The 19,161-nt window shown below is 35.5% G+C and overlaps 1 protein-coding gene across 1 annotated transcript in view; it reads left to right on the top strand.

Annotated features, from left to right (window-relative positions):
- LOC145681371 (uncharacterized) overlaps nucleotides 1–16,962 on the top strand; it is a 30,143-nt gene extending 13,181 nt beyond the window's left edge. Inside the window, exon 2 of the mRNA XM_081753024.1 lies at nucleotides 13,156–16,962. Coding sequence (XP_081609150.1) covers nucleotides 13,391–13,807 — 417 coding nt within the window. The 5' untranslated portion in view covers nucleotides 13,156–13,390 and the 3' untranslated portion in view covers nucleotides 13,808–16,962. The remainder of the gene's footprint in view (nucleotides 1–13,155) is intronic.
- Nucleotides 16,963–19,161: the final 2,199 nt, after the last annotated feature.

Here is a 19,161-nt window from a genome sequence, read left to right as displayed (position 1 = left end):
ATGAATAAAACTTCGAGTTATAGAAGTTAAATGAATAAAACTTCGAGTCATGGGCGGCGGTTAGGGGGGGCAAAGGGGGGCAGTTGCCCCCCACTTTTTTGACGTGACTCACTAATGAATATAGTTTCATTTGGAAATGTAAACTTTTTGTATGTATTACTGGTTCATAGAAAAAAAAATAGTTTCATATAATTGCGTGAGTTGGTATTGGTTGTCTTCCAGTGGAGTTAAGAAAGCTACAGGAATTGCGTTTCAATTGCCACAGAAAACGGTCCAAAAATTAACCTATTGGACGCAACCATTCCAGCGTACTTTCATTTCTTCTTACAAAGGTTCGATATGTTAATCAGGCTCTTTGAAACTAATTAAGAGAACATTTCGAAAAAAAAAGTTTTTCACAAGTTATTCTTTAATTACACAAAAACCGATAGTTCCTAAAATGTATTTTCTTCTTTCTAATAGTATGGAATATTGATTAAAAAGAGAGTTGATTTTGAGTTTAACGCCCCTTTCAGCAGTGAAGCTATATGAAACGGGACCTCCAAACCACATGAGCTCCCATCTTAAATCGAACCCAGGTATCCTACGCCAAATGATTAAATAGAGTGTAATAAGAAACAACTTCTACCTTTTCCATTGTTTTGTACTGTAATATACGAGTGAAGTGGCGTGTTTAGGGGTGTACGAGTGTATATATAATTAAATTTAGTGAATTCGACATAATTCTAAGTTATAGGATTATTTTGTAAAACTGGAGTATGGAGTGTTTGTAAGATTTGTTAAGTTTTGATGTATTTCAAGAAAGTGAAAACTGCACCTAATGGCAACGAACATGTTTCGGGAAGCTGCAAAAATATTTCTTTAAATGTCGTAGCGTATGCTTGTAGCATTTACTGTCTTTCTAAGAGTAATAACATACATTTAATAGCATGTGTAGAATTAAAGATGTAAGGTGTTCATTAGTCCCTAGTTTAAATATAATTTTGCAAAACAGGCCTCATTATTCCTTACTATTATTAATATTATTCTTTATTTATTTTGCAATTTGTTATAAAATAATCTATATCACAATTTTCCAGATAGAATTTTAAGATGTTCATGAGCAAGGAATCAAAATCTCTTCTTACACCTTAGTTGTTGAAGAATACAAAGGGCTAGTATCTATTTGCGTTGCTCTTGTTAATTTACTTAATAAAATATTAAATACGATATACGGTATTTTAACTGAAAAAGACAGTATCCTATTAGTTATACAACCTTTCGTCAAACGAAGTGTTAGAAACAACCAGGAAAACTAACATTGATATACAAATATTCGTGTCTTGCCCCCCCACTTTCAACCTCCAATCACCGCCACTGCTTCGAGTTATAGAGGTTATATAGTGACTTTTCATAATGAACGTGGAATATTGGTATCTCAATTTTTGTTGTGGCCATCTTGATAACTCGAAACTTGATGCCTCGAATAACTCGATAACTCGAATTTTTATCTATTCCCTTCAGCTTCGGATTATCGTGGTTCTACTGTATTTGAAGTTTATTTGAAGATCTTTAGTAAAAGGAGTCAGTTCTCTACAGGGAAATGTTGGAAAGAGAGGAAGCATGAATTCGTATTTTACAAGCTGAAATTCCCATTCTATGAACTTGAAGAATAATGTTAATGCAAAATTTTTGAAAGTAAAGATTAAGTGAAATATATGTCGACAAATAATACCTTGGGCATTGCCCCTATCAATTCTTGGGCCGGTTCATATACCCGTTCTTCATAGGTGAATACAAAATAATTCAAAGATCTGAATGGTATGCAATCTGGACAACAGAAAGAGCAGTTGGGTTGCCTACTTCACAGGTACTATGATTTCAGTTTATTATTTTTGCATATACCGTAAATTTTGATCCTCCCAACACCTCCTCGAGTCAAAAATCGAAAAAAAAATCGACTTTGTAGGCGATTAGATGTGATGAAGATCTCTCTGTGTGCAAAACTCCATGGCTCTAGGCAAGTCCTTTCTGTGCCCGAATCTATTAACAAACACACACATATTCTTTTCTGAACTATAATCTACACTACTCTACTGTGTTACAGCTTGCTGGGCCGAGAATCGAAGACATTGCTGGCCGTTATAGGTTACACACATTTCTTTAGTTTCAAATATTTTGCGTTGAGTTGAGTTGATTTTAAGTTTAACGTCCCGTTCAGCAGCGAGGCTATATGAGACGTGGACCTACTGATTAACGTGGAATCCGAACCACATGAGCTCCCGTCGGGAATCGAACCCGGGCCTCCCACGCCAAAGGCGCGAACGCTAACCGCTTAGTCACGGAGGAGCTCTCAAATATTTTGCGTTAAGATTATTTTTTCCGTGCAAAGAACAGACATTTATAGTTTAGTAAAGATAAAGGTGAAGAGATAACACTGTAGACAAAACACGTACCCTTCCGACACAGCCCTGAAGCATTCTTTTTTAACTATATGTTACCACACACGCTCTCAAACATTCCGCAAACTGTAAAGTGAAAAGTGACACAGACATTCAATATAGTAATGTAGTCAGTCATGTTTCGTTTCGCAATAATAATCCTAGTGGATGGGATAACAATTTTTTTAGACTCACATTCTATTTTTCAAATTTTTAAACCGACTTAAAAAAGATGTTTTTAATTCAATATACTACCTAAAATGTCCGTTCTTCTCACGGGGAGAATAGGTTTGTGGGAAATATTTGAATCCTCTTCTCCCTTATAATATTTCAATAAAAGTGTAATGTTAAAATTACAGAACACACTCTACTTTTGGCTTAAATATTGAAACATCATACCCCCACACAATACATCTTCAATCAAACTAATATGAATTAAAAAAAAAAACAGCTTGAAGTGGGATCCTAACTATCTTCCAAAAGTAATTTCAAAGGGATCAGTCGTTTTCCTGACTCCGAAAACTATGAATTCGACACAAATCTCTTTACGTCACATGCAGTGACATGAAATATTATTATTAGAAAAAGAATGATAATTACTACTTTCATTGTTGGATTCATACAAGCATTGGAATTGGAATCCGGTAGTTTGGAATATGTCAGGATAAGAGTAACTAAATACGTTTTAGACCGTATGAGAAGAAATCCTGTTTATGTATTAATGTATGGATATGTAAGGAAGATTTTACGATTAGTATTGGTACGGTTATGCAACAACGATTAATGCTTGTAGTGAATGGATACTGTAATAGAGATGCTGAGCTTTAATAGTGATACGTAGTAACATGTTAACATTTCTACTATTACAGATATGACTTTACTGATGCAAGTACCATTTTTGCAGATCCGGGTGAATCCTTGATGGACTTTTGAACGAGTAGAAGGTGAAATAATTCCACCGTTACCTGGATTAAAGTTGAGCCACTAGGGCTGCTAGGTTATTATGCAGGGTGAAAGTGAAGGGGAACGCGCGGGCAGGCCGTAACCCCACTCCAAAAAATATCTATGGCGTCCCTCCACTTCCAAAAAACTTACAATGGGCAAATATAGACACAGGGGACGTCATGAGTCCTCCTAACGTTTCAGATCCAGTTTTACTCCTGCTATAATGTAGAACCTTAAACGGTGAGCCAGCACACCTTTGGGTTAACTTTATAAGGAAACTAAAAGTAGGGAAGCAGAAACGAAATGAATCAAGTAACTGTACAGAAATTTATGTGTCTCTGTATTTTTGCCAAAATCTGATTGATAGTACGGAAAAAAGCAATGAATCAACTGCAATAAAATGGAACAAAACACCCACATTGGACATTCTTGTTAGGAAATGAAAAAACGCATAATTTTACGACAAAATTCCTAACTGAAATTGAAACATTCGAATTTACGTCACTGCTGTACAGAACAGATTCATCGCCTACTTTCTCAGCCAGCTCGTTGAACCTTTGTCGAAGTCAATAAATCACGGAAAAAACTCCCCCACTTTTCGTGTGTGAAGCTAGTTCCTCCTCCCCCTCTAATCCCTTCTTCATGAAGTGTGACGTGATATCGAAATTTTATGACCTCTAAATTCCTGGTTTCCGTTCTACAAATGCACAGACTATCTCGCGTGGTTCTTTTCTTTACAAAAAACTTTTTTTGTTTTTAAATAGAAGAAACTAAAGCATACCATTCAAAAAAAAAAAAAAAAAAAAAAAGAATGACCCATTTTCTTTCTAGTCTTCAAGGTAAACTCACTTTGGTTTAAGAATTTTTTCGATTGTTTTAAAATAAATGAAATAAAAATATGCAGAATTGGCATATATTATCTGCAATTTCATTTGTATGAATAAATCATAATAAATTCAGTGTAATTATTTCAAAGATGGAATGAATTTTAACTAATACGTGGTAAATTATGTCTAAAATGATTATCAGTTAACAGGGAGAAATTTCGTGTACTAGATTTCTTACTCAATTGTTTATAGATAAGGCAGTTTGTTAAGTTCCACTTTCACTCTTTTGAATTCTAGTGTGTTACTTAGGTAAAGCAATAGGGAACAGCAACCCTACAATGATATTATAGTGCGTCCAGTAAGAGAACGTCTCTGACAGCTCGCAGTGACATTGCCACTACTCGCGTGTCAAGGTTTTTTTTCGGTGCAAATGTAGTGGCAATTTAATTAATGGTATAAGACAGAGTGATTGTGGTTGGTAACACTGGTATCAAAGTAGGGGCTGCAATGTCCCACCGCATGTGGTAAGAAACGTCAGAGACCATCTCTTGTTGGCCGTGCTATAGCTTTTGATGAAATAAAGATGTCCAAGTTGAGACATCTATCAATCGATCGAATCGTCTCATTAAGTTAAACAATCAATGATGCCAACGTGAAACCTTATAAAAATCCCATCTTGAAAGGCAAAAAAAAAAAAAAAATACCATTTTGCTCCTAAATTTCACACGTGCTTCACTAATTACTAAGGACTTATACGGCTGCAATGATGTGAACATACTTTGGGTCAAGATGGATGACATTTAGTTTAAGTGTAGAAGAGGTTATGTAGATTATACATATATTCGTAAAGCAAGTTGTCCTAAAATGGGCGGAATATAGTCAAAAAGCATGAATCATTTAATTAATATCAATGGAAAATCAATGAAAAACAAATAATTCTTCCACTTATCTCAAAACCCAAAAGAGGACGATGACTGAAAATGAGCTTAAATATAGAACAGACTATGTAGATTCTACATTCAAAAAATAAATTATCCTAAAATAGATGTTACATAGTCAAAAAATCACGAAACATGAACGTTAAAGTCAATGGAAAACCAGTGAAAAAAATTAACTCGTGCACACATCTTAAAAACTATAGTAAGGGATGGTTAATTGAAAGGTTGTTGCAAAAACATAATGAAGAGCTTAAAAACGATGTATAGCACGTAAGGTAAATATGGATAGAACATTGTCAAAAGTCAAGTTGTTTGAGTAAAATCAATAATATTGATAAAGTATATGCATAATCTTCGAATTACCCAGGGAGCCCTATGCCGAGGTTACGTGCTTGAAATATCTCACATCTTGATTTGGAATCTCTAGACTCAATTTAGCATATAACGTGACTTTCAACTTGATCAGATGACACAGTTTGGTCCTTATGGCAAACCGTATAGGCCCTTTTCAAATATATATTAATATGAAAATTGTAGGCCTACGTCACTTTTTTCAATACTTGGGTGAATTATTCGTAAATTCCGATCTTCTAAATTCCTAATAGGCCTAAGCATTTTGCTTAATTAAAAGAGACTTGGAATCGTTGATGAAAACAAGCACATTTTGTTGTCAGAATTTAGTATTTTCATCACGCTTTTATGCCATAATGTTCTACTGAACGTAATGAAACCAGATTGTTTAATTGTCCAATTATTAGGTGTGTTACGTTACAGAATTTACCTATTTTTAGTTTGGTAATTTATTTTCTTCTGTTCATGATTTAAAAAAAAAAACTCTTGAGTAAAATGTACATTCCAAATTGCTTGTTTCTTGAAATTCACAAGTTTCTACGTAAATCATTTTCACACTAATATGCATCTTTCAACAAAATTTGACAATTAGCACTGATTTGACATTTATTCTAGCGTCATTAGTAGAGTATTCCACATTATACTTTATTCTTTTTCTTAATTATGCTTTATTTTTTTTCCAAATTATGCTTTATTATGCTTTATTGTAAATTCCAATCATTGTTTAAGATAAATCGTGTATATACTATACATTAAATATTCTAAATATGTTGATCTTTTTATTACTATTTTATACAACCACTTTCTTTCATATTTATTGAACTTTCTACTTAATGCACTTATAAAGAGATATGGTTTACTCGAGTCAGTTTTTTAATCCTTAGAGGTGCATATATGCAGAAAGGGAAAGTAAAAGACGCCACCAAAAGTGCTCAAGTTCAAGAGGTACACATATGGAGTTCTTGTGCATTTTTTTGTATATTTCGAATCATCATACATTGCGCAGATACTCTTACAATAAAACCATTCATTGTTGGCGGAAAGTTTTCTTCTTGTTTTCCTTTTTTCTTTTCTCAGGATTACACTGAAAAGTTTACAGAAATAAAAATAAGATTTTTATTGTTGCATTGTTATGTTCTCAATGATTTTGCATTGTAAATATTGTTTTTTTTTAAAAAAAATATTAATACAGTATGTTAAACTTGCAGTTAAACAGAATTTTCCAAGAATTGTGCTATATATTTTAAATTATGCTTTATGCTTTATTTTACAAAATTATGCTTTATTATGCTTTTAAAATTAGTTTCTTCTGGACCCTTAGACAACCACAACCATGTTGAAGGTACCAACCATATGCGTATATTACTGTTATGCTTTTGGGTAGTCCTAGTCATTAAACTAATTTTTGCTCAGTGAGAGTTTTGATGGCGTGAGTGAAAGAGATATATGAAAAATTCCATATATGTTCCCAATCTTGATGAAAATTCTCTTTATTCCTATTCGAAATATTAATATAAAAAATCCCACGAAGTGGGATTTTCTTCACTGGTTGGCATCACTGTCAACAATATGAAATATGTGGGTCTCGAGAAAATCGATAAAAAATAATTTGTTTGTAAACCTAAAAATTGACGCTGTGCGATAACCGCGCCATCTATTAAGATAAAACTGAAGCTATAGTAATCGCTAATTAAGCTCTTCATAATGATGTTAACAAGATGACTGTAGACTGTAAGGTTAATACTTGAAAATATATCCCAAAATAGAGATATATCCCGAAATTCTCATAAGCTTCTAACTTTAACTTTTCATTAACTAGAATGTTATCCAAAATTAATATGTATATCAATCGATTGATGACATTCAGCTGAACAAAATGGCGTACTTCAGGATAAATTGTTATGAGTAATTTTCCAGAAAGTCAAAAATAAATAATTGGCGGTAAAAAGTACGTCGTTCATTGCGAGTAGTAATTGGCAGTTTTAGGGGAAGAAAGAAATGCAGAGGTCTTATTAAACGCTTGCAGGGTCATTGGTTTAGCAGTAAATGCAGAGAAAACTAAATACATGGAAGTGCGTCGAGATCGTAATACGGCAAAGTATGAATGCGTTAAAATGTTAAATAATACTTTTGATGACATGGATATTGAGAAAAGCTGAAATATCCAAGCTGGAAGCATTTGAAATGTGGTGTTGGCGCAGAATGCTGTGCCTATCATGGACCGAAAGGAAAAGGAATGAAGACGTACTAAAGGAAGCTAATGAAGGACGACAGATCATGAAGATAATAGGAAAAAGAATAAACAGCATGCTTGGCCATCTTATTCGGCACTCCGATTGGATCACTGTGTTGATAGAGGGAAAGGCAGAAGGGAAACCAGGAAGAGGAAGACCAAGGATAGAATATCTAGATGCAGTTACAAAGAAAAACCCTTATTAAAGAATAAAACAGCTCTCCCAAAGGAGAGAAAAGTTTTAAAATTTCCATGTTGCCCACCAACCTATGGTTCAGGTGAAAAAGAAGACTTTTGATAAAGTGAATGCTTTCAAATATCTAGGATCAATGTTAACAGTCGAAAATCATATTCAAGAAGAAATTAAATATCGACTAAAAGCAGGGAATTCATGGTAAAATTCAGTTCAAAATCTCTTGTTGTCGCGAATTCGGTATAGGAATTTGAGGCATAAAATATATAAAACGATAATTATGCCTGTTGTGCTGTGTGGTTGCAAAACATGGTCGCTTACTCTAAGGGAAGAATGCAGACTGAAAGTACTTAAGAACAAGATCCTGAGACGAATATTCGGACCCAAGAGGAGCGGGAATGGGGAATGGCGGAAACTTCATTACGATGAACTGCGTAGTTTGTACTGTTTACCCAACATCGTTAGGGTCGTCAAGTCTAGGAGGCTCAGGTGGGCAGGTCATGTAGTCAGAATGGAAGAAAGTAGGAACGCTTTTAAAGTCTTAACTGGGAGACCAATCGGAAAACGACCATTAGGAAGACCTACGCGCAGTTGGAAGGACAATATTAAGATGGATCTCGCAGAAATAGGAATACAAAGTAGAAACTGGATCCAGTTAGCTACGGAGAGAAACCAATGCTTAGTTTTGTGAACGCACCATGAACCTGTGGGCTCCATAGGCCTTATAGTTAGGTAGTTATGTACTGTATATGTAAAAAACTATACACTGTTAACTAGCAAATTGTATCTATTGATGTTTTGCTCCTAACGGTGACACACATACGTTTAACAATGACACAGATATTGGTAATAGTTGCGCATATATAGTAGAGCATCATTTATCTGCATGGCAACTGTACACAATATTAGTTATCCGTACACTCAAAAAAAAAGTACGTATACTGTACATGTGTACTATATTTGACTCAGTTTTGAACGAATTTAAGTGTTTTAGTTTCTAGTTTTCAATGAACCAATAACCATGGAGAAGGAAAGTTGAGAAACGGATTCTGCGACAATTAAGCTTAAGGGATAAGAACACTGTACAGTGATTTTTTAAATGTAAAGTACAGAATATTGTAAGAAAGAATACATCTGTACTGCACATGCTTTTCTTTGATAAATTAACATACGCTTGATTATCTCCAAAAATCGTTATTCCCACATTCTCGAATCCCATTTATGTGAATAAAAGACGTTCTGCTCTACTACTTGGAATTCAGAAAGTTCGCTTTACATTACCTGAACAAGCACTTCACACTGATCTAATAGCTAGCACTCGTTCCTTTGGTGTACGGGGTCTCGGGATCGCTTCTCGGCTTCAACTTTGAGTGCATTACAGTGGTTTGGATTCCACATCTTGTATAGCCTCCGTGATGAAAGAGACGCCAAACTCCAATTAAACCAACCAATTTGAAGTACTGTTCCAAACAATTATGTCTCAAAAACTCCAAATCCAAATTTCTGTTCTAAAATAAATGCTTGCGAGACGATCGTTTATTTAATATTATTTTACATTTTTTATATTCTTCGTTGTCTTCAAGTTATTCACTCCATTTAAAAAATGTAAACGTGCACGACCACAATTTGATTTTCATCTCTTAGCGTTTCACTATATCATAATATCGATATTCCTTGTTATACACAACTGCTACCACCTCATGTATCGTTAGTGTTCAGTTTCTTGAATGTGGAGAAATCTAATCACAGCTCGATATTCGATTTTGTTTTATCCAACATGCTGTCGGCATTTAAACGGCGTGACAAACATCTTAGCATTTGAAGGCGGCCAGGTATTCCCTTTAAATGCTGCTAGCAAATGAGAGGCCAGCGGTATTGCCACGTTTATTTCGTACACATCTACGCCTACCTTCTGCCACCCGATTGCGCTGTAGTTCGTCTGCTTAGCCATAGCCACACCCCTTTACCACTTGGCAACGTCGCGTCACAGCTTGCGTTTTATTCGTTTAGCTGAAATGCCAAGATGTTTGTCACAGGCTTTAGTTTTCTGGCTGCAGTATCAATTCAACAGGATCTTTAAAGATACAAATTAACACACATACATTAAAGAAATGGAAACTTGGGATGGTTCCATTTTTTATATTATTTATATATCTCTAATATGTTGAGGGTAATAACTTTTTGAGCTCTTGTTGTACTAAGAACAGAATAGAAATGAGTCCCCACCAACGTCCAGATATTACTACTATGTCTAGAAATGTGGGATCTACACAGGAAAATCTTTTGTTACTAGAGCGAGGAATAAGAACGGATTAAGGAAACATAATCTAATGGGATAAGGAGAGTTTAATTTCTTTTCTTATTCTGCCAAATACAGAGTATCTCGTAAATACCTGAAGGTAAGGAGATGAAACTTGGCACATAAGTTTCTCATTAAAATTAACTGAACGTGTTCCAGTGTTTTTGAAAAATTCCACTCTTAAAGGGAGAAGAGAGGTAATTTCTTTAATATTTGAACTTATGGCTTCATTGTTTTTATTAAACCTTATTATAATCCATCGTTCCTTAACCGCTTTGTCGCGACACAGCAATGTCAGATGTGTCGCGAGATTTTTTAGTGTCTTCTAAGATCTTCCGCAAAGAAATCATCTTTCGAGCAAAAAAGCCATAAATTTCATTTATGTTATTACATTTGTATTCAAGACTCTTACGTAATTTGCTTGTGAGATTTGTATCTCATAGTCGTTCCACAATTTAAAAAAAAGTATATGTATTTTTATGTTTGCTTTTTTGCATCTAGCAAAAAAAAAAAAAAACGTACAGGGGGTGTCGCGAAAGTTTGAAACTTCAGGTGTCCCAAAGGGAAAAAAGGTTGAGGAACGGTGTTCTAACCATACAGGGAACGGACACTTCTGCTAGTTTGCGATGAACAATCCTATTTTCCAAGTTTAAAATGAAAAATGGAATTATTGTGTAATTTCTTCTACGTTATGCCAGTCGTTCGCGGAGGATTTTGCTCCAATCTGTTAGGGTCAGATCTGCATGCCTTCCTTTCGCCTAATATGCCAATAAAATTGACCTTTTCTTTAAGTGAACTCTTAAGTCTTTCAGCAAAACGAGATGTCGTTATGTTGTGTGTTGTAGAATTGTGAACGAAATTTATGAACAAAATTGTTTAAGCTGTTTTCATGAGAATTTTCTGAATAAAACTCACCCACCAATAAAAGAACCTTCCTTGGTTTCTCCAAGGGAAAGAAATAGCAATTATATTGTATGGTTGTATTAATTCGTTAGATCCATTTCCGAAAAAATCGTAATTTTCAATACTTAATCACTAGTGAAATCTTATTTCTCTGAGTAAGCGATATTACGCAAATAGCCCAACAGAAACGATCATATAAAATATTAAGGGTAAATTTGATTCCATTACTGACTCTAGGTCTATTTTCTGATGAATCCAGTTTCAGCTGATACTGATTCCTGACATGTACTAATAACGATTTTTGATGTAAATTGGGTTTAGCGACCCTTCAGCAGCGAGGCTATATGCGGCGTTGATCTATACCTTAACGTAGGATCCGAACCACATGAGCTCCCGCTGGCAGTCGAACCAGGATCTTCCACTCCAAAGGCGCGTATGCTAACAGCTCAGTCATGAGGACCTCTGTACTAACAAGAAGGCAACCTAAAATACGAAATAATCCTCAAATATCAGGAGTCATTATGACATGATAGTTTACTTATATGAGAAGCATAAATCATGGCATGTGGTTGTATTGATGTTCGCATTCTGAAGATTGGGTATCTCCCTGCTTAGAGATACAGACAGAAGAATCTGAGTCAATACTTAATATATTTAAGGATTAGAATTCGTCTTATGGGTAATGTCGAACTACATACAGCTGTTCTATTCGCAAATTTATTAAAAGTGAGAATATTACTGGAAAGATCTGGGATTGTTACCCAGTAGGAAATTCGTATTTAGGAATCTAAGGAAGGAGAATGGGACTTCGTCCTCCCCACACAAAGACACGAACTAAGATTCACTTTTCTCATAAAATAGGTTTCCCATGCCGATTGGACTTTAATAACTTAATGCAATGACATCAAATTGAGATTGTTATATCTATATATTAAAATGTTAGGTGGGGCCGCGGTGGCTCAGTGGTAGAGCGTTCACCTCTGGTGCTTGGGGTCCCGGGTTCAATCCCAGCCCCCGCCAAGTGAACTTTGTGGTGGACAAACACCGTGTGCGTGGGTTTTCTCGGGGTTCTCCCGTTTCCTCCCACTTTCTTCATTCCACCATTTCATTCATTACTCATCATCACCATCTGCTTTAGCCTAACCGGCAGAACGTGGGACGTAAAACTCAAAGATTTCATTTTTAAAATGTTAGGTTTATATGTTTGTGGTCAAGAAAAGTTTACATGTTTGTGACCAATCCTTTCGACAATGAGATCTCGAAAACCACAAGTGCTAGAGACGTGCCGTTCTCATTGGTCGATTCCAAATTTTGTGTAGATTTCCCAGTTCTCATTCATTTTATTCTATTCCACATTTTAGGCGTTATTTGATAATTTAATTAGTTTAAATATTATTGCCACTAGGACGTTAAGGTTGATATTCTTATGAAAGGCAACCAGTAGAGCAGCTTCGTATAGCGGGTTGATGAACATTTCAGGCGCTTTGTTTTAATGTGAATAACAAAACCTGTTGCAAGCTGCATCTTCGAAGGATTGTGGATGCACAATGAGGCGTAATCGGGTATGGAATTATAAGAAAACATATTTGCATTTGGTATCATCTATCACTTATCCAAGCTTGCCACAAACTCTCCCCAACATTTTATATATTAAAATACTACATTTATATGTTTGTCTATAGCAATGCACTCCCTTTGAGAGTCTTCCTGTCCTTTACTTGTGTCCGTAAAGGGACTTGCACAGATATAGTGGGAAGTGGGAAAGAGATTCACGCTCATATTAGAACTTTGCGCTGTGTAAATAACGCAGGTTCAGCTAGTTCCAGATTAATTTTCTTCAATATCACATGAAAAACAATAAACTTTCTAAAAAAACAGAATTATTTCTAAATTATGTTGAATTTTGTTATTATTTTTGCTGTAAGAATTCCTCCTTGCAATATTATCATGGTACAGAGGTATGATTTTTTAGTTGAATGATCTGTTTTTGCTTAGGAATATGTATTGAGCCTGTGGTACTCATTATAGTATTTTCTTCCTTTTCAGATAAACTTTTCTCAGTAATCACGCATCTTCAGGAGGTAGATTGATGGGTGTAACCATAGCACATGGCACCAGCCGAGTCCTTTGGAGGAAAGGCGCAATCCCAGCAACCGATCTAAGTTGTAATGTCCATATTAGAATCTTCCATTTTAACGGGTGAACACTTTGATCTAAAACCTTCCAACATTCGTTTGAAAGCAAAGATTGTTTGTGTGGAACTCTCCGAATTTAATTAAAAATGTTCCGGAGATCTTATTGGGGACGACGGAATGAAAGTGCAAGCGAATCAACAGAATCTTCTTTCAGCGACGAATCGGAAAGCAGTTCAGAAAGCAGTGAGAGCAGTACACCATCCAGCAGTGGAAGATCCACTCGCAGTTCCTCATTAGAAGAGGACGATGATGTCCATGATGAAGATGATGAAGAGGACACCAGTTCAAATCCATCTAGTACTCTGAGCACTACGTCTTCTAGTCGTAGCAGTGAAAGTACTACTTCCAGTACTCTGAGCAGCGATAGTACGGGAAGTACTAGTAGTACTCTGACATCGTCTACTTCGTCATCGAGTGGAGTGTGTGTGCCACCTCGCAAATATGTTGGAAGATCAAGAATCGTACGACCTTACCATGACGTTCAGCATTGTTCTCTGGCTTAGACTATCACTGCCTCACTTTGTGCCTGAGTTCCCTCAGAGTGTTTGTTTGTTTGTGTGTGTGTTTCAAGTCTTTGTTTGATATGACCAATTCAACAATGAAAAACCAACAACTTTGATGTCACGTCTCTTATAAAAAGAGAAATGTTGTAAAGATTTTTTATTGATACGAAATAAGGAACGATAGGCAAATGTCTTTACATAACTAAAAGCGAATTAAACAGTCAACCTTCCATTCTTCGAAATTAGTCAAAAAAAAGTTCTTAAGCTTTGAAGTACCTTGTTTTGATTTTGTTTTGATTTTAAGACATTAATGAATCAAATGAAACCATTAATTTGACGCCCTGTTGGTGTGCTCTGTATGGTAAAGCCATACGATGATAAACTGGAGAAAAACGAAAGTGGTCTGATAAAAATCATGTAACCAATGTTTCTTCACCATAGGTCACATGATGTGGAATCAAACCTGCCAACTGAAGTAACCAGTTGTAACAACTATTTGTCGTATTTTCATATCTTTATTAGAGACAAAATTGGGCGTCTATTACGTCCTCGAATATTTGGGACAATGATAGACATCCAATTAATAATGCTAAATTGAAGAAATTCCGTGGGTACTATGTGAGAGATTTATGATAGAAATGAAGGAGTTATTGATTTTGAGTTTAACGTCCCTTTCAGCAGCGAGGCTATATGAGATGGGACCTACTGATTAACGTGGAATCCGAACCACATGAGCTCCCACCAGGAATCTTACCCGGGTCTCCCACGCCAAAGGCGCGTACGCTAACCACTTAGCCACGAAGGAGCTCTGAGTTGAGTTGATTTTGAATTTAACGCCCCTTTCAGCAGCGAGTCTATATAAGACTGGACCTTCCGATTAACGTAGAATCCGAGCCACATGAGCTCTCGTCGAAAATTGAACCCGAAGGAGCTCTGGAAATGAAGGAAACACACATTATATTCATGGGATTAATCACCTGTTTTCCTAGTCTGTTTACATAGATAACTACTCTTCGGTACTTAATCTCTTAGGCTCTTAGAGTAAACAACTTTCGATGTCAAATTTAAGCCGATGTTAAACCTAATGGAGTCGACAATGATTTGTGAGAGTTCATAAACAACTTATAAGAATATTTTCCTTCTTCCTATAGTTGATGAGTTGGGAATTTTAGTGTTTTTTTTCATACTTGACAGCGTTAGGGCATTTTTAATGTTATGTTTTCTCTATAGTAGACTAACCTATAGTACTAGTTGGAGATCTAATGTTAATTTTTTCCCATACTCGATTATATTTGATCATCTAATGTTATATTTTCCGCTAATTCACAGAGTTAGGGCGCCAAATTTAATATTTTCTCCATAAATGACTTGGGAAAATAACACAGTCTCCAGTAATTGTGGAAAAAATGGATTTAAAAGTAAAAATTGGCGTCTATAGTTTATTAGTATTTTTTTTTAATGTTTTGTGTACAAAATGAACAAATATCAGCTTGAGGTACAGCAACTTAGTTGCCTATGAGGTACAGCAGCTAAGTTTCATTTTGACAAGATTACTGTAATGTTTCATTTCTCTAAAACAGGCACTGTTCCAGAAGAACACTTGGTTGGGTACCTTATGTTATATTTACTTATAAATGACTAGGTTTGAGCACTTAATGTTAAGTTTCTGCCATAATTGACTGAGTTTTTGGCATTTTTTGTTATATATGACATTAGTTTTCATAGTTGGGTGTTTTTTGTATACTTAATTTTATTACCTTTTTCATAGTACACCGGATTAGGGGTTTTAGTGCTCATACTTGACTGAGACAACTAGTGTGTTATGCAGGGTGGCTCAGGGAAACAACAAATTTTGAATTTACGATTAGCAACACTATATAGCCAGCATTTTTTGGGACCGATAAGGCAACATTGAGAAGACTTTGCCATTTAGTAATAATGAAGCACTGAAGTTGTGCGGAATGTGTGTTTGCTGTAAAAGCACTTGATAAGAACGGTGACAGTCTATGGCCCCCCGAGATCCCCTGAAATCAATGTATGTGATTTCTCTCTGTGGCAAACCTATGGAGACATTTTGAAAGCAAAGAGTATAGTACATGTCCTACAAACATTGTTGATCTGAAATTGAGTGTCAAAGGACTCAAGATGTAATAAATTAAGCATTCCAGCGAATTTTCAAAACATACTATTATAATGTATATGTCAAGACGGAGCACATCTTTCCGATGTTATCTTCAAGAAGCAAAGTGACATATGTCATGGGTCAATGCTATTGTTAATGACATACTCTCCACATGCATTTGAATCATTAAACGTATTTTTTCCTGTGTTGATTAGTGTATTTTACGTCAATTAAAATTTTTCTGTTTCCTGCACCAACCTTATAATTCCAATAGTACACTGGGTTTGGTTAACTAATGTTACACTTTCTTCTGTAACTAGTTAACTGAATTTGGGTATCTAAAATTATACATCATCTATTGTTATATTTCCCTTGGTTGACTGGATTTAGGCATTTAATGTTATGTTTTCTCATATTTTACTGGGTTATGGTATCTAATGTTACACCTGCCCCATAGCCGAGTAGATTTAGTACATAATATATTTTTCTCACAGTGGAGTTGTTTACGGATTCTAATGTTAAATATTGTTGCATTCTGTCTGAATATTGTCGGCTGCAATAGATCTTACTCTGGTTAAAATTTGACGTCAAAAGTTGTAGACTCCTTTGAGAAATATTTGATCTAAGTTCCAATAAGAAAGACATGTTATTCTAAGACTCTGGGTTTAAATTACAATAAGATAGTACAATTTAAAAAAATATGATACAGATCATGCGTTTTCCACTTCTTAATGCATCAAGTTCTATTCAAAGTGGAAGAAAGCGATGTCAGGGTTGAAATATTTTGAAAACTGGCTTTTATTTTTCTAATTGTTTATTAGTTACTATTTTAAGTTGCAATCTTTCGAACAAAATATAATATACATACAACTAAGGATCATTGAAATCTGGCCTATGATTTAGGCGAGCAAAGCCATTTTTTCTCCAGTAAAAAGGTTGAATTGGTCATATCAAATAAAAGACCTATCATTGAGACTTTTTGTAAAACAGTGGATGAAGTGTTTGCTTACGTATACCAAGTAATAAATAATATGGGACAACATTAATGACATATTTTCTTAGTCAAAATTTAATGTTCTCAGTTGAAAAGACAGGTCGAAAACAGTTAGTAGGTAATGTAAAAGTTCATTCGTTTATATCAAATCGATTTAGCAGCGTTGCTGTCACCTGTATAGTTACTCTAGAACTCGAAAACCGGCGTCAATATTAGTGTAGCTATAGTGTATCTTCTTGCAAGAAGCGGGGTATCGTGCTGGTACTAGTGAAGAAAATAGTACTAAGAATTTCTGAAATTCACCAATCTTCTGCACAAGGAATATTATGCTCTTCCAAAATGCTGCATTTATTTAGTTTTTACTTCTTTTCTTATACCCTTTTTTCACTTTTTTCTACAATAAAAGCACACACTCACAAATACACCCTGCCAACAATGTTTGCAAATTATACATCTTTGAACCCAAACTATTACTATTACAAATTGGTTTATTTCTGTAGAACAAAGAAACATTTAAGGATTCATATTTGTCAATAGGTCAGCGCGAGAATTTCACTGGATTTTCACTTTTTATAGCAAAATTCCCTTCTTCCTTTTTACTAAATTTACCAAACTACGAACACTGATGGTGCCCACACATAAATATTCGATAACAAAAGGGACCCATTTAAGGTTAGCAGCGAAAGTGTCGACTGAAGTGTCGCCAATGGTTATAGAGAATCCACCATCTCAATGTGACATGGATAGGGCATTAAAATCTGGCGCAGTCCACCATCAGCTACGTCATTCGTCACCATATTCACTTGCGGTGTGTACATAAGGGACAGGTTCAGAAAGTCCTCCTGTACCCCAAACTGTATGAAAGATACTTGGCGGAGGTTATGATGGAAGACATTGTCACATTCAATGAGACCTATCCCACGCGTAATGGTAACATTCTGGCAATTACGTTCCGTGACACTACTGGTAAGAATCAGGGGCGTACGTAGGGGTGGGTCCTGGGGGTCCGGACTCCTCCTCCCCGAAATTTCGACTTTTGTGTAAATTTAGCCTAATTTTAGGGACAATTTAAGAACTTTAATATAAAATACTTTCATATTTATTTTGAACCCCCCGAAATAAATTCCTGCGTACGCTACTGGTAAGAATGTACCACGTCTAACCTCCAGTATTAAGGAAGTTTTCTAGGTGTAATGGTGATTGTCCCTGGATACGGCTACGATGGAAAGTTGGAGGTATGTAAAGTAAATAAAAACGTCAATGTGAATGTTTTCTATTTCCAGGAATCCATCATGACGTCTATTTATCTTCCCTTTTCTTGCCGAACTCAAAAAAATCAGGTGCATATACATACGGACAAAGCATCCACACATACACTTCAGTTTTATCATGACATGGAGCAGAAAATGAGAATCCCTGTTATTTTCTTTCTGGAAATTTCTGTAAAAATTCCTCGTAACAGCCCAATTGGTGTCTTTGCATTTGGACTGTGAAGGACGTCTACAACATACCCTCACTAACCTACAAAATTCCTGCAGAGAGGAATGAGATGAGAATCTTACCAATGTTTTTCAACGTAGTTGAAGTAGTTTGTTGCAGTGCAAATTGCGATGTTGGACGATAACACATAATACTAATGGCCCGATAGAACACAACTATCTGTAGAGGCCCAGATTCTCATAGGGTAAGTACACTTTGAAAATTGGTTGGATGTGATCCAATCAGACTTATGTAATAATTTTCTAAAATTTGAGAAGAAAGAGAATACATAAATTAAGACGATAGAAAATGTGAGGAAAAGCCGAAGAATATAGGATGCAATTATCGGCAACTATGTTCTGTACAGAAGACGAAAGAAAAATATAAAGCTAGCCTTCACATTTTAATAATGTTACACGACTTAAAGCCTAGGTGTCCAGCTTCCAGCTATCTATGCCCCCTCTTCCAGGATTGCTGAGGTATAAAAGTAGGATGAATCTTTGAACTTCACACAATATTGTTCACAATTTTCAAAAATAAAGAACAAAGTAAAATCATGAACGACAAAGAATGACATTATTGAACTTTGTCAATTCCCTTAAGCAGCTGATATACGCAATGCTTGTGGGGTTGCCGATGTTAGAAAACAAAGAACTAGACAGAATAAATAAGGATGTCTTTTCTCGAGCTAACTGACATGCACATCTGACTGCTTGAGCTTACATTTCACAGTGCTGTTACCAGTCATATTAACGATCC

The sequence above is a fragment of the Thermobia domestica genome, chromosome 3 (genome assembly GCF_964235325.1).
Source record: "Thermobia domestica chromosome 3, izTheDome1.hap1.1, whole genome shotgun sequence".
In the NCBI taxonomy this organism is placed as follows: domain Eukaryota; kingdom Metazoa; phylum Arthropoda; class Insecta; order Zygentoma; family Lepismatidae; genus Thermobia; species Thermobia domestica.
Note: the sequence above shows the minus strand (reverse complement) of the source record. Positions and strands in the feature narration are given on the sequence as shown.